Here is a 16,944-nt window from a genome sequence, read left to right on the forward strand (position 1 = left end):
TTTAATAAATTATTATTTAAGTTGTCAAGCCGGTTCTCGCCTCTTCCTTTCCTCGAAACCCCCTTACACTGGTGCCGAAACCCGGGAAGGAGGAGGGATTCCCGTCACAGAGTCCTCGACACTGCCGTCCACCCAGGGGAGCGCCGCTGCCGTCCGACGGGGGACGGAGTAGCCCGACTACCCGGACGCGGGGAATGGCCGCCGTCCGCGAGGCGAGTGGGGACGGGACTCCCCGACCGCCTGGAGCGAGGGAGCCGCTGCCGGGGGCGGAGGAGTGCCCTGCCGTCCCCCGGGAACGCGGAGGGGTCGAGAGAAGACCGCCGTCCGCGGGGGGAGGAGGGAAGTGACTCCCCGACCGCCTGGAGTGGTAGGGCCACTGCCAGGGGCGGAGGAGAGTCCCCACGGGACGCCGGGAACGCGGAGGGGCGTTCTGTCCGCAGGGGGTCGGAGGTCTGACTCCGGTCCGCCCGGGGAGGAGCGGCTGCAGTCCGCCTGAGAGGGTGGAGTAGTGATCGAGGACCACGCGATGGCGCATCAGAGAACCGGTGAGTTTCTTTTTCTCTCTCTCCTCTCTCTCTCTCTGCCACTCCGTGTTGGCCTTTCCCTCGCCATTTTGTGTTTTTTTTTTTTTTTTTTTTTCCTCCTGTCTCTTCCCAGGTCGAGGAAGGCGGGGAGGACCCGCCGGCAGTCGGGGCGTAAGGCACACCCCCCCACCCGGAGAGGAAGGGTGAGGGGGGATGTACGTCATGCCGGGGGCTCCCCGGCCTGAGGCAACGCCGGGAGGAGTGTAGAGCCGAGGAGGGCGGGGCCGGGTTGGAATGAGACACACCCGGTCCCCAATCAGCCTGATGGGGCGCACGAGGGATAAAGGCGGCCGGGGACGACAGTTCGAGAGAGAGAGAATTACAGACAGCTGTGCTGTGTTTTTAGTTGTGTGTTTTTGGTTGGGTTTTTGTTTAATAAATTATTATTTAAGTTGTCAAGCCGGTTCTCGCCTCTTCCTTTCCTCGAAACCCCCTTACATCAACATAAAACAAACATAAACAAATGCAGAAACACATGCAACGCGGCCACGTGCGTCTCTCTCTCCCCCGAACTGGCGCCTCCAGCTCGTCTTTCTCCCCCTCCCGGCTGATTAGCCTGATCCAATGCCGGCCGTGATCACGGCCCGGCCCTGCCCTCCTCCTCATCACACTCCTCCATCGCCCGACTCAGGCTGGGGAAACCCCCGGCATGACGCATTCCCCTCCCTTCCTGGGAGAGACAAGTGGAGAGGGAAAGAGTGAGGCGGAGCCACAGAGAGAGAGAGAGGAGAGTAGAACTTGCTTGCCGGCTCCCGGATTTGCTATCGCCTGGTCCTCAACCGCTGCTCTGCCCTGCAGCGGACGCCAGCTCTCTCCTCCACTTCTTCGGCAGACGGCAGTGGTTCCTCCGGCTCTCTGCGGCCGGGAGTGACCCCTCCCTCCCCAGGTGGCTCCAATGGCGGATGGCAGCAGTGAGGACTCCGCGACAGCGCATCCCTCCTCCTTCCCGGGTTTCGGCACCACTGTAACAGATAAAAGACTGGCAAGGAGGAGGCGGGAACAGGCTAAACAGTCAACGTAAAGTTTAATGATAAAACTCAACATAAAACAAACATAAACAAACGCAGACACACATGCAACATGGCCGCGTGCATCTATCCCTTGAACAGGCACCTCCGGCTCGTCTTTAAACCCCTCCTGGCTGATTAGCCCGATCCAGGGCTGGCCATGTGTCGTCACGGCCCGGCCCCGCCCTCCTCCTTGTCACAGCTGCTTTCTAAGATACCATGTTTTGGCCAAATTCTAAGGCAGCATTGCATATATTCTTTGCAGGAAATGCAATCTCAGAATTGCACTCTGTGTGCTCTGTGAAAAAAACATGCAAGATGGCAGGCGAGTTAAGAAATATGTGAATTAGAAATATGCTTGTAGTACTGATTTCAGGAATGTTTACCCTGTATTTGTGTGTACTATGTATTTTTTCATGAGATTTCATGACGGGATGCTGAATTATGAATAAGAATAGATTCATGCAAAAATAAGCTAGATTTTTATTAAAATAAGCTAGATTCGTGCAGTGAATAGAACAGAATGTAGGTGTTTTTTTGTTTGTTTTTTTTTTACTTGACACAGCATCGTAAATCCATTGCGTTCATGCACGAGACGCTGGGAAAACAGCGAGATGTGCAGCAACGGTCAAATATGTCCGTCTAGTGCATGTTTACTTGTGTATGTTTTAATGTTTATTAAAAAAAAAAAACTGCACAGACGGATGCAAAAATGTGTTCGGTGTGAAAAGCCCTTTAGAAGGCAGTAGGTATTATTGCGATAATGAAACCTGTTGTACCTTTCCATACAGCGCTGCTTGCTCAGAATACATTTTTTGAGGTGTACATTATTTGAGGGCAGGACTTAATGCTGTTCATTAGAAATCGTACCGATCAGTTTCTTCCTCTGAATGCTTCAAAACCGTAATTTACTCTGATCATGTATTTTATCTCTCGGTTTAGGCCCACAGATGACAGTAACCAGCCGCCAGGTCGAGGGGTTCTGTCTATGCAGGGTCTGAGCCACGGTGTCATCAGAGTGGACTCAGAGGAGCGGTTGTCTGTACTCACCGTACAGGATGTGGGCACCGTGATGCCAGGAGGTACACATATGTGCAAACACATTGATGGATCTCGGAAAGACAAAAATGTGCTCAGGTCTTCGCAAAAGTTTTCGTAGTGCAATGTTTATCGGATCAAAGGAGAAAGTAGTAAAATGTCCATGTGTTAGCCTCTCTCTGTGTGCTGTATTTACTGCTTCATAAAGTGTGTAATGTGTTTACTGATGTTGTGTATGTGCAGCTCTAATGTGTGTGGTCAAACCGGAGGGAGTTCCTCAGCTGTGCCGAACAGATGAGATTGGAGAGCTGTGTGTGTGCTCCATCGCCACGGGAATGTCATATTATGGGCTGTCGGGCATGACAAAAAACACCTTTGAGGTTTGTGTCCTATCAGACAAAGATCCATTTGGCTATAGTTAAGTGGACTCTATTTCCCAGAATCCCCTGGCTTCTACTCAAACAGATGCTTAAATGTTCAGATCAATGTCGATCCCTTGCTTTTTTGGTAAATTCCTCTGTTTTTTCGAATGAATCGGTCATACTGGTTCACAAATCGATCTGAACAATTCATTAGTGAATCTGTCTGATTAAAAATTATTTTTTAAGATCATTATTCACTATCCAGTGTTCAAAAACAACTGAAAAAGTGGACAAGTTATGAAAAATTGTTGGTCAAAAAGTGTGGGAACCCCATTACAAAGCTGTCTTTTATTTATTGATTAAAAGCACCTTTTTTTTTTAGGTTTTCCCAATGAGCAGCTCTGGTGCTCCAATCAGTGAATACCCCTTCATCCGGACAGGGCTGCTGGGCTTCATTGGCCCGGGTGGCCTGGTCTTTGTCTCTGGAAAGATGGATGGACTGATGGTGGTGAGTGGACGGAGGCACAATGCTGATGATATCGTTGCCACGGCGCTGGCGGTAGAGCCCATGAAGTTTGTGTACAGGGGCAGGTGAGAATGCACTACCTTAAAAACAAACAAACATGCCTTATTCTTCTATGTCGTCAATGGGCGATATATATAGCATGTGAGCATGTTTGCTTTGGACATGCAGAGTGCAAATTAAATAGATTTAACACCTGCTGGGTAGGCAGAAGGGCGAAGGTGTGTCCCTGCATGTTGTGTTAAAGTTGTTCTGTTTTAGTTGTATCTGTGAATTGCTCCAGGTTTTGTTAATCAGTTTCACAGAGTTATACAGTTTGGTGAATCAGAAGGTGTTAAAAAAACTATTTAAGGTTAACATTGGGGAGTCTGATTCATTTCAACAAATCCATTTTAATGAACCAATTCAAAACAAACACAATTCACAGATTTGTTTGAATCGGTACTCAAAAGTGCCCTCAGAAGACATTTTATGTTTTATTTTTGTTGTCGTAAAGAACCTACAGGATTTTGTTAAATAAGTTTGATTGTTAAATTCAGTTAAAACAGTGTCAAATGTTGCACTTGTGTTTGGACATATTTCCGAATGCAGCGACACTTGAAATCGAGCTTGGATAGCTAAAAGCGTTTTCGTTGACCTACCACCTGTCAGAGAATGTTTTTGACCTTAAAGTAATTTGTTCTGAATCTGTTCAACCAAACCATTAAAAAAAAAAAAAAAAGGTTCAAAAGAATGCTTCTCATGTACAGTATGTACAATCAGGCTTCTGTTTTTTATTACAGACTGAGCTCTGGCATTTCTTCTCTCTCTTCAGGATAGCGGTATTTTCCGTGACAGTCCTGCATGATGAGAGGATTGTGGTTGTAGCCGAGCAGAGGCCGGACTCCACGGAGGAGGACAGCTTCCAGTGGATGAGCCGTGTTCTGCAGGTATTCATCCTTTTTATACCCACCCTTACTGACTGACTGGGGCAATTAAGCACAACAGTGACCGCCCACTATTTCAGCAACCTTGGTTCCTGAAGCATTTTTCCTATTAATTTTCCTTATAGAGATTTTATAAATTCTTCACTAAAGAGTTTTACGTCTTGAATCAAACCAACCAGCTCTAAAATGAATCACAACATTAAAAACTTTGATTTGAAGTAAAAATATAAGAGATATAATAGTAGTATGAGAGTGTAGGGAAACTGACATTAATTCGGAAATTCACAGTGTTTCATGCGATTGGGCAGTAGCTTCTGAGGTCTTTGCTGGAATTTTCAATTCCATGGTAACGGCAACTTTTCATAGTGCTTCAGCGAAAATTCAGCTTTTAAACTTTTTTGGGTATACCTTCTAAATAGAGGTAGACCAATATATCGGTTTTACCAATAGTCAGTGCTGTTAGTTGCTTTTTCGATCTATCGATTATCAGCAAAAATCTATGCCGTTCATTTTGGACTCTTGCCTCTATGTCTGTGACCATCATAGTAAGGAAAGTCTAAGAACACTCTTAAACATTCTATAAATAAATGTTTTATTCTATCGGCCGATTAATCGTTTATCAGCCTTTTCCACCACCTATCAGTTAACCTCTAAAGGCCAAAGTATACTTTGCACGTCCACGTTGCGGATTGCTCCACACACAGTGTGCATGACGTAAATTTCATCATAATCCAGTCCGCCGGCCAGATTTTCTCGACTCACAAACACAGTCATCATCTGTGTGCATCGTCTGTGCATGTGCATGTGCCAGCCATTGACTCTGCTAAAAGAGTATCACAGAGAAGTTGTAGTGGGCATGGCGTCAAACATGTTTGTATTCGCTTGTGGTCAGAAGAGTGTACTCGCAAAGGCAAAGCGGTCCACCAGGCGTGAACCGATCCAGAACATGCAAAAACGAAATATGCTTAAGCTCCTGGTAGATCTGTGTTGAAAAGTTTATTAGTCATTGCTACAAGAACATATACATTTCTCTTTGGAGAAAATAAATGTGATTCTTAGCTCAGTAACCCTATTGTCACGCTCTGTAGCCACACACTCCACCCGTCCAGTCTTTTGGGAGTCTTCTTGATTGCTGTGTAACCCCAGTCACCAACCAAACTCATTTAGAGATCATGCTACTGCTGACTTTCAGAGTTTCTATCAGCAGTTTATCAGCCTTACTGGCATGTAAAAATAACAAGACGCACTGATGCACAAAAGCTGGCCTTCTCTTCCACACACCCAAACGGTTCCATTCCGTTGTTGTGGGTCATTAATCTTGCAAATATGGTATTTTTTCCTGTTTGGTAATTCGGTTCTCCATGAGGCATCGGTAAAGGTCACTGGCTGCATCAGATCTCAGCTGGCAGCCTCTTCTCAGCTCCTTACAGATGCTCTGAACTCTATTTTTAAACCTCACCTGCCAATCGAAATGCATCTCCTTCTGCAGGCGATAGACAGCATCCACAACGTGGGGGTGTTTTGCTTAGCTTTGGTGCCAGCTAACACCCTTCCCAAGACTCCGCTGGGAGGGATCCACCTGTCGGAGACCAAGCAGCTGTTTTTGGAAGGCTCTCTGCACCCCTGTAACGTCCTAATGTGCCCTCACACCTGCGTCACCAATCTGCCCAAACCCAGACAGAAACAGCCAGGTCAGTCTGCGGCAAGGTCACCTCTGATGTCGCACAAAATCTGAACTGTCAAAAAATGTGTTGTCTGTTTGTGTGGGTAACTTTCTTACATTTTTGTCTTGTTTTCCAATACAAATATCTAATCATCCTTAAAAAAAAGATACATTTACTTGAAGCACAATGACATTACATATTAAGTCTGTTCTTAGAAAAATCTAAATATAATGAGGTCAATGCTTAAATCAAGAAGAAAAAGAAAAGATTTGCCAGTGTGGTAAGATAAATTAACTTGTTGTCCCTTTGAAGTAAGATGATTGTTCTGGCTGGTCTGTTTGCTGGTTTAAGAGTGGTTTTGGGCAGTTGTCAGCAGGTGGGAGACCAGTTTACAGACCTACTTAAAACAGCTAAGACCAGCAAACCATAATAGGCAAGTTTAAGCAGTTTTTTTCCAGTAGGGTAGTGATGCACTTCCTGTTTTTGGCCCTGCAGAGATTGGACCCGCCTCTGTGATGGTGGGCAACCTGGTTTCTGGGAAGAGGATTGCTCAGGCCAGTGGCAGAGATCTGGGCCAGATTGAAGACAATGATCAGGCAAGAAAGGTTTGTGTGTGGTACCACGGGGCCTTGATTTTCATCCATCGGTCCATTCATCCACCCTACCCTCTCATTCATCACCCACCTCCAACAAATGGAGTCCCATCACGCCAAGGAGAGGCACAAAAAATAGCAGTTTTTCTATTTGACTTTGAAGTCAGACACTTTTCTGTGTTTTAAAATGTTTGGACATTGAGCAGTTGAATAATTTACAGTATCTGGGTGAATCTCATTTAAGGAATATGTCTGGGATATATTTCTTCCCAAAATCAAAAGAAAATTCTTCATGACAGTTAAGCACATCCCCCTTCTCACTTGTGCTTAATTATCTTGAAGATAATGTCACTGGGCAAAAAAATGGTAAATGGTCTTAAAAATAGGCCCTATTTTGTCAGTGCAAAATATAAATGGGTATTTTTATTTTGGAGTGAAGTATAACCTGCATATTTCTTGAAATTAACCCACCTCAAACATGTAAGCCATCTCATAATATACAGTATGATATAATCGGGATTCACAAGTTAGGATTCTAAAAACAGCTTTTGATTATTTTTTTGCACAAACTTGTGTGAAAAATGAGTGAGTAATTATTGCACACTGGGCTCTGTTTTGGAGGGATGGGCTGTTTTGTGCTGCTCGTGTTGAGTTGATTTCTTTGGTTTTGCTGTGCTGTAAGTCAACCACTTCGAAACAAATGCAATCCATTACACTGCTCCGTCAGGCTGAAAGATGGCAGCCATTATTCCGTCAGCCTGTCTGCTGTGCATAATACCGTAACCTTAACACACACACACACACACACACACACACACACACACATATACACACACAGCAGTAACACAGCTGACGGCCTCACATACATAACAGTGCACGAAGAGCACACACGCACACACATGCTCACACATGTTCAAACAAACATGAGCATAAACCCACAAATGTACACACAAGGACTGGGCAATACAGTTAATAAAATTACATCTTGATATTTTTCAGCCTTTTGACAATGTTCAATATGTTTCAACATTTATGAATGTGCACTTAAAGGTGCACTCAGTAATTTTTTACTCATTAAAAAAGTTTAACTCCTAAAGATATGAATTGTAATTTTGAAATATATGTAGGAAATCATGAGCACTCACATTAAAATGAAGACTTCAGTCATATCAGTAAGCTTATAAAAGCTGTTTTATTCTACATGGAGAGGGTCCGCACATGGGGGCTGCCATGTTAGAGTCACATGACCAGCCGAATACTACTCACTTAATCTCAGTAAACGTCATGTTATTTGACACTTTCACTCATTGATTAAAGTAATCATGGCTGAATGTGAATACTAAATTTCTACAATGGCATCTGAAACTGAAAACTTGATTTTAAATGATGCATCCAAGCTGCTGGGTGTCAGTGTAAGCCCAAGATGACACAAAGACAAAAGTTCCTGAGTGCACCTTTTAATGTCTTAAAAGGTGGATTTTTTTTTTTTTAGTCTGAGGAACCATCATTTCGATTAAACAGCCATTGTAGCCAAGTAGATTCATATGCATGTAAGAACTAAACTAAAACACTAAAACTAATACAAGTAAAACATATTATATTTAATAATTTCTATTTATATGCAATCAATATAACAATACATTGTTATAAACAACAGTGTTTCATAAACATTTCTTCCGCAAACGAATCATTTCTTACACATTTACAGTGTGAACTAATTCTCATGAACATCTCTGTCTTAACGCTCTTATACACAGGAGTCACAAGACAATGAAGGAAACTTAATGGCCAAATAAAATAATCAAAATATTCACAGTGTTGCTCAATTTTATATTGCCAACAAAATCAATACAAAATCATATTATTCAATATATTGCCCAGCCATAGCCCACACACACACACACCCACCCACCCACCCACACCACCACCACAGGTTTTTTTTAGTGCTTCAACAGTTGTTGGCTGCTGTCACTTGCATGCCTTCCCCGTCCTCTCTTTTTCACTCATTCCTTCACACCCTTTTCAGCAAGCATGGGTATGTACCGTCTGACACCAACAAATGTTACCTCTGCCATCTGCGCCGCTCGAATCATAGCCGTACATGATTATTTTCCATTTTTACACCCCCAAGCCTGTGTTGTTGTTTTTGTTACTTCCATCCATTCATGCCCATGAAAATCAGGCCCATTGAGTGAATGGAAACAGTTTTGTTTCATGCTTTAAGAGTAGAAATGAGATGGAATGTGCGAATAACACTGAGAGATGAGGTAACACCACTGCATTCACTTCTCACCCTCAGATAATACAAGCACTGCTAACTAATGACTTTAACAGATCCTGCTAATTGTGTGCTAAAAAAGTGTTCCTCAGTGTTTAACAGTTACTCTGTAAATGTCAAATTAGTTTGCAAAAAATTACCTTTGCCAGAGCAACAGATGAGTAAATAGTCTTGACAACAACCTGTTTATCTACTGTATATAACCTGTAGATATACTGTATGTTTGCATTGAATGCTTGTGTTTTAAAGGAGCTTTAATAAAAAAAATGTAATGCCATGCATAAATTGTGTACCACCTGATGGATACAACAAAAACAGGTGTCCTAAGAAATCACTTCTGTCTCTGTTACAGCACCAGGCTTTGTAAACCCCAATAAGAATAAAAAAAAATTTTAACCAATCAAAAAACTTACCAATCAGTAATGCTCTCTGCTTGCGACTCATTTTGCGCATTTGGGTTTGCTGACATGTCTTTAGAGGGTGTGGTTTTTGGAGAGAGGGTGTATGGCAAGGGTCTGAAGTTAGCAAAACTGCTGAAATCGCTTACAGCACCTTTAAATGTGCACTCAGTCATTTTTGGTTTATTTTATGCCGGCCTTAAATTTTATACTGACACCTAGTGGCATGGATGCGTCATGCAACAGAAATAGTTTTCGGTTACCTATGCCATTTTCGAAATGCGCTATTTGCAATCAGTCATGAATTTATTTAATGAGCTAAAGCATCCAATAATACTGAGCCATTGTAGCCGAGATAAAGTGAGCAGTATCCGCCTGGTCATGTGATCTCAACATGGTGGCATCCATGAGGCAGCTCAGCTCCATGTAAAATTAAACAATTAAACAGTTCATAGAGTTTCTTTAGGGGTTAAAACTTTTATAATGAGGAAATAATTATTGAGTGCACCTGAACTTTATCTGATTCAATGCCTAAACAATAATAAATCAGTAATCCAATGCTCTTTGGGAATATCATGTCTCTTTGTTTTTGTAATAATCATCTCAGACTTCCTCTTTTCCACACATAGTTCCTCTTCCTGTCTGAGGTGTTGCAGTGGAGAGCCCAGACCACTCCAGACCATGTGCTGTTCACTCTGCTCAGCTCAAGGGTATGGAGCATTTTTGCTTAAGAAAGTGTTGTCAGCTAAAAGTTAAACTGTTTTGATTTCTAAAGTGTCATATTCTGCTTGGAAAAGCTTATTAGGAAATGTCTCAATTTCTGGACTATTTCCTCCCTCCAGGGCACAAGAATTGGTTTCAAAAATGATTTTGCTCTGGTGTGCGAGGAATACTTTTTTAATATAGTAAAAATGCACTCATTTGTTATGGCAGAATATTTTGTACACCACATTCCACCTATTACTTTAAAAAGTTGTGATTATGTCATCCTGAACAAAGAGTAGCCACTCAGTATCTCAGGTGAACTGAGAGGCGACTACGTTGTTGATATTTGTGTGTATACTGTACGTAGTTAGCTCAACCTCCCTTAGGAGACATTCAGAGATGTCCTCAATAGGAAAATCAATTCACAATTAAAGTAAAATAAATACAAATTTCTCAAAGTGTTCTTTTATGGGTGGGGTTAAGGCTGGGTATACTTTTTTCACTTTCCCGGTTGTCTCGCAAACAGTCGAGCGCTCAGGGTTTCAGAGTATGCTCTTTTGACCACGAGTGAATGAGAACGTGTTCGACACATACGCAGTACGTCTGCTTTGTGATACTCTTTTAGTACAGTCAACGGCAGGCGCATGCGCCAACGATGCACACAGATGAGAACTGTCCGTGTGTCAAGAAAAGCTTGGCCGCACACGGACAGTTCGCATAATGTGCATGTTCTGATCAGCAACGTGGACAATGTAAGTTTACTTTGGGCTTTAGTCTGTAGTAATTAGTATTTACTTTATTTAAAAACAATAGAAGTCTATAGTATGCCCCAGTTTAGATAGTTAAAGAAATAATCTGGGTTGCTTTTTTTTAAGGAAAAGGTGGGACGGGTCAAACTAAATTTTAGTGGCAATCAACATTATGCCACAAATGCTGTCGATTGAGCTTAACTTGTATTGAACCCGGAATTTTGTGGCGGAGGGTGAGAGAAATGGCTTAATAAACATACAAATTAATGTCTTACTGAAAATCTAAAAATGCGAAAACTTGTCTGTGGTGATTAGGTTTAGTGGTAGTGGTAGGGTTAGGGTTAGGGAATAGAAAATATTATTAGCTCAGTATTAAAACACTAGAAGTCAATGGAAAGCCCCCACCATGATAGACAAACAAACGTGTATGTATATGTGTGGTTGTAGGGTGCAGTCCTGAGCTCACTGACATGTCTTCAGCTGCATAAGCGGGCGGAGAAGATTGCAGCCATGTTGACGGAACGAGGCCACCTGCAGGACGGTGATCATGTTGCGCTTGTGTACCCGCCTGGTAGGACATCATCACTTCTGTTTTAAACAGGATCAGTGGAACATTTATACTTAACTATGTGTTCTACATTCTCAGGGATAGATCTGATTGCTGCCTTTTATGGATGCCTGTATGCCGGCTGTGTACCAATTACCGTGCGACCACCACACCCACAGAACATCGCCACCACCCTGCCCACTGTGAAAATGATTGTGGAGGTAAGCGTTGACTTGAGGTTCTGTCACATGCTGTGTAACAACATTAACTGGTTGCTAATGATCAAATTTGTGTCCAGGTGAGCCGGTCAGCCTGTGTGATGACCACACAGATGATATCCAAGCTCTTGAAGTCGAAGGAGGCATCTGCAGCAGTGGATGTCAGGGCGTGGCCTCCTGTTCTGGACACAGGTGAGGAGATCAAAAAGTCAAAGGTTTAGATGGCAGTTTCAAAACTGCTTGTTACGGCAACATAGTGTGTTCCTAAGTAGTTGGTAGTATTTGCTAAGGCAAGCATCACTATTATTATTGCCCCAATTTAGGGTTAGGGGTTTGAACAAACACCTAACCCTAAGTATTAAACCCTAAGTTTGTCTTACAGATATAAATGATAGCTCAAATCATGCGACTTGTTGAGTAGAGGTGTGCTGTTACTTTAAGTGATCAAACTTTCAATTTTCCCCTGGAGGACAATAAAACAGGTGAAAAAATCCAATAGACTTGCATTGAAAGTGGGACCAGAATATCATAGAGACTTGGGGTGATCTCTTTTGATTTGGGCCAGTAATCACTCAGCTAACAAAAAAAGGTCCTCAGAACGTCCCCTAAATGACCTCTGCGGATGTCCCACGAACGTCCATGTGTACGGTCCTCTTGCCGTCCTCTGAACGTTCAAGGGGACGTTCACAGGACGTCCATTCAGGACGTTTAGGGGATGTTCACAGAGGCCATTTAGGGGACGTTCTGAGGACCTTTTTTTGTTAGCTGGGTTAGTTTAATTTTTCCTTTGTTTGAGTTGCAAGGTGTCAGCTCTGATGATAAAAGGGAACTCATGGGCGAATGGATTTTGCAAGTGTTGTTATGGAAATGTCAGATGAGGGACGATATAGGGACGGTCGCAAACTCTGGCCCGGACGAAAATTGTACTTGTAGTGAACGTTCGGAATGTCCTCGGAACGTACACCAGCGAACGTTACAAAGCGGACCAAATGCGGACCATAGTGGACATTCGCAACGTCCGGGGGACATACCCTGTTTGCTGAGCAACAATCCAGAAAACCTTAGTAACGCCCTAGCAACCAACCAGAGTACCCTCATGGCTGTCAGTTTTGCACATTGAGAAAATGTAAAGCTCTAGCTACTTTTGTCACTGCTAAAAATGAGCCTCCTTTTAACATCTAACATCTCTTTAAGATGATCTGCCAAAGAAGAAGCCCCCTCAGCTCTACAAACCCTCCAATCCAGACACACTGGCTTACCTGGACTTCAGTGTCTCCACTACCGGAATGCTAGCAGGAGTAAAGGTGAGTGTTTAACCTTTCAACCTTCAACCTATTTGTGTAAAATGAGCCAGTCCCAGCACTTTACTTCTCCAACACACACACACAGTAAGAAAACTGAAAGAAAACATTTGAAAACACATCCCACAGAAATCAGATCCTTTCAGTTAATGGGTGGTGAGTTGTGAGATCAGGTGTCAGGTGCACTGAAGAACTTGAGATTTCTTCTTTGATTGTTTGAAAATGAAAACGGCTTTGAACAAGCAGCCACTATTATGTCATAGGAGCCATGCATGTTCATAGAGACCACCCAGTATTATTTAGTTCTTCTTTCTGAACTATTCAGCCTCTTAGAAGTCCTTTACAACACCACACTCTTTTATTAGTTTGCATAGCTGCTCCAGAGATGACAACCCACTTGCATTCCTCATAAATTGACATTTAAAAATATTCTTGTAAGTCACTGTTGTTTTCCACAGTGGAATCAGTGTTGAGTTAATTAACTTGATTTTGCAAGATGCTTTTTTATGGCAGTGTTGGTTTATGAGATTGTATTTTAAAGTGCTTTCTAGAGTCAAAAAGCGGTCTCATTATCTGAACAAGAATATATCAACACAAACATAAGATTTAGTTTGTAATAAAGGAATGACTTTCTTTCTTACAAAACGTAATGCCACAAGATGTAAACAATATTCTTGTTAGTGTGATAAAATAGCTTACTAACCTTTTCTGTGTACGGTAGTTGTATTAAATTTTACAACTTTGTTGCCATGATGTAACGCTGTAAACCCTAAAACGGCCGTAAAAACGACAATTTAAATGATTTTGCTGCTCAAATAAAACAAGCTTTTATAAAATTATAAGCTTCACATTTCTGCCTTTAAATCCTCTAAATATTGGCACCATTCACTTCCATTGTAAGTGTCTCACCGGAACTTGAAGTTTTGCTTTTATTAAGAAAAGAATGGATGTGTCAAAATGTATTTTTGTGTTAATCACAATTATGCCACAAATACTGTCAATTAAGCTTAACTTGTATTGAACCCAGAATATTCCTTTAACTTTACATTGCTTTCTCTTTCTCCTTTTCCCCGTCAGATGTCCCACACAGCCACCAGTGCCTTCTGCCGCTCTATAAAGCTCCAGTGTGAGCTGTATCCCTCTCGTGAGGTGGCCATCTGCCTGGATCCATACTGTGGCCTTGGCTTTGTCCTCTGGTGCCTCTGCAGGTGAGAGAAAACACTTGATACAATATCTGCATTCACCAGATAAAGGCCTATACACACCTTTCATTTAAGTTCCACTGCTAAAATTACAATTTTGGCAGCTTTATTGCTCAAGTAAGACAAGTAACACTTAAGCTCTTTAACGCATTATGTTGGGTTTTTTTTTTGGGGGGGGGGTTAAATGCTTGCCCTTACCCCATAGATTTGCATTGTAAGTGCATAACTGTAATTACTGTTTATACAAACTGAGGGACAAGTCAAAATTATTGGCAGTTATAACTGACAGCATGCCACAGATCATGTTGACAGAGCTTAAGTTGTTTTGAACCTGGAACATTCCTTAAATTGTTCAGATACCAAGCAATTCCATTATTCAGGTATCCAAGCTTTTTTCATAGAATGATGACAATTCAGCATTGGAGCCTGTGTGAAAAATTTGATGCCAGAATTTATATGAATATTTTATACTTTAGTGTCATTTAGCTGCATCGGCAGGCCCACACAGAATCTGCATGCGCTTAACTTTGCAGAAATCTCTGCAGATTTTTCACAGAATTGGAATCCTCAGCTTTTACAAAATGCATGTTTTTTTAATAAAGGGATAGTTCACCCAAAAATGAACTCACCCTGAGCTGTTTACTCACCTGTAGGCCATCCCAGATGTGAATGACTTTCTTTTTAGAGGAATATCTCAGATCTGTAGGTCCACACAATGCAAGTGAATGGCGGCCAGAACTTTGAAGTTCCAAAAAGCAGATAAAGGCAGCATAGAAGCAATCCATAAGACTCCAGTGGTTAAATTCATGTATCCAGAAGCATTATAATAGGTGTGGGTGAGAAATAGATCAATATTTAAGTCCACTTTTACTATAAATCTTTACTTTAACTTCCATATTCCGCTTTTGTTTTTTGACGATACATATTCTTCGTGCATATCGCCACCTACTGTTTGGGGCTGATCAGAGGTGGAGATTTATAGTGAAAAATGACTTTTTGATATTAATCAGTTTCTCACCCACACCTATAATATTACTTCTGAAGACATGGATTTAACTACTGGAGTCATATGGATTACTTTAATACTGCCTTTGTGTACTTTTTGGAGCTTCAAAGTACTGGCCACTATTCACTTGCATTACATGGACCTACAGAGCTGAAATATTCTTCTAAAAATCTTCATTTGTGTTCTGCAGAAGAAAGAAAGTCATACATATCTGGGATGGCATGAGGGTGAGTAAATGATGAGAGCATTTTCATTTTTTTGGTGAACTTTCCTTTAAATATTTTGACTAATTTGATTATGCTTTCAGCAGCTTTCAGTAAGAGTGTAGCCTTCTCAGGTAGCGTTCACATTTTCCAATTTTTAAATCTATTCTAGAAAATGTGAAACAACATATTCCGTCTGGGCCTGCGTATCGATATTGGTGTGAAGTGGCCTTAACAATCTCCAGGCAGAGAGGCTGAAAGTTTTTTCTTTTCTTTTCTTTTTTTTTTCAGAAATCATACTATTCCACACAATTATTGAACCAGTTTCTCAATAGACTACTGCCTTGAAAAATCTTTTTCTGCTGTGAAGTGAGCGAGTGTATGTGTGTGTGTTTATGCTGTGCAGCTTGTCCTCCCCTCTTGTGTAAAGTGTGTGCTCAGCTCTTGCCTCGCTTGAGTGATGTGCTGTTCTGTTTTGTCAGGGTGGGCAGGTTGTTCTGCTCTCATGTTGTTTTGTGTGTGTTGGTAACTCTGTGTTCTTCTCTGTCTCTCCCTGCTGGGTGAAGTGTGTATTCAGGGCATCAGTCCATCTTGATTCCTCCGTCTGAGCTGGAGGTGAACCCTGCTCTGTGGCTACTGGCTGTCAGTCAGTTTCGGGTCAGAGACACGTTCTGTTCATACTCGGTCATGGAGCTTTGCACCAAGGGGTTGGGCCTGCAAACAGAATCCCTCAAGGTACCACATAGATTGCCTTCAAAGTGTCAATCTTTCAATATTTTCTTAACAGCAAGAACTATTTGGTTTTACCTGCAATTTTCTTTCTTTCTTTCTTTCAAGGTGGATAAGGATGAAAAATGTTGTCTTTCAGTTTCAATATTAGAACTGAACATTATACATAATTTTTTTGCATGTATACAGTCAAATTTATTTGTTTTCACATATCCCAGCTAAGCTGGGGTCAGAGTGCAGGGTCAGCCATGATACAGTGCCCCTGGAGCAGATAGGGTCAAGGGCCTTGCTCAAGGGCCCAACAGTGGCATCTTGGCGGTGCTGGGGTTTGAACCCCTGACCTTCTGGCAGTAACCCAGAGCCTTAACCGCTGAGCAAGTAAAATGAAACATAATATTAAATATTTATAAATATAAAATATAATAAAATAATATATTTAAATGTAATATTAATTGAAAAAATATTTTTAAATATAATAGTGCAAAAGTGCAGGTCAACTGTTTAATTTATTTAAAAAGTAATAAATGAATTTAACTAGAGTGACAAGAAGGATTTCTTTCTCCTTTGAGCTCTAAGACATTTTAAAATAGAATTAATTTTATTTATTTACTTAAAAGTAAGCAGAAAGTGATGTAATGTGATTGTTGGTGGTCTCGTGTGTGTGTTTGTGTTGTGTGCTGTGTTCAGGAGGTGTGACTGCGTGTAATTAACGTCTGGGATGAGTTAGTGAAGGAAAGGCCACCCATGCCTCCTGGCGAGCCTGTCTTGTAAAATTGTGTTTTATTTACTCTGATTTAGTTGTTGAGACTGCCATAGTTACCAACTGCAGTGTGGAGCAGTGGACAGTTTATTAACATCATGACAATCAATGAGAAGGAATAATGAGTCCCAATTATTTCTTTCTTTTTTTT

General features: G+C 41.8%; 1 protein-coding gene across 8 annotated transcripts in view; it reads left to right on the forward strand.

Annotated features, from left to right (window-relative positions):
• Positions 1–16,944, forward strand: part of LOC127434092 (disco-interacting protein 2 homolog C) — a 160,016-nt gene that overhangs the window by 124,462 nt on the left and 18,610 nt on the right. For 6 of the 8 annotated variants that reach the window (XM_051686555.1, XM_051686556.1, XM_051686558.1 and 3 more), the window contains 13 exons: positions 2,534–2,673; positions 2,873–3,009; positions 3,374–3,582; positions 4,329–4,443; positions 5,930–6,131; positions 6,600–6,709; positions 10,003–10,083; positions 11,275–11,398; positions 11,474–11,595; positions 11,673–11,784; positions 12,787–12,896; positions 13,971–14,101; positions 15,871–16,039. In XM_051686555.1, coding sequence (XP_051542515.1) covers positions 2,534–2,673; positions 2,873–3,009; positions 3,374–3,582; positions 4,329–4,443; positions 5,930–6,131; positions 6,600–6,709; positions 10,003–10,083; positions 11,275–11,398; positions 11,474–11,595; positions 11,673–11,784; positions 12,787–12,896; positions 13,971–14,101; positions 15,871–16,039 — 1,762 coding nt within the window. The remainder of the gene's footprint in view (positions 1–2,533; positions 2,674–2,872; positions 3,010–3,373; positions 3,583–4,328; positions 4,444–5,929; positions 6,132–6,599; positions 6,710–10,002; positions 10,084–11,274; positions 11,399–11,473; positions 11,596–11,672; positions 11,785–12,786; positions 12,897–13,970; positions 14,102–15,870; positions 16,040–16,944) is intronic. The other 2 variants (XM_051686557.1, XM_051686563.1) reach the window with 1 other exon arrangement.

Source organism: Myxocyprinus asiaticus, chromosome 44, assembly GCF_019703515.2.
Source record: "Myxocyprinus asiaticus isolate MX2 ecotype Aquarium Trade chromosome 44, UBuf_Myxa_2, whole genome shotgun sequence".
Classification (NCBI taxonomy): Eukaryota; Metazoa; Chordata; class Actinopteri; order Cypriniformes; family Catostomidae; genus Myxocyprinus; species Myxocyprinus asiaticus.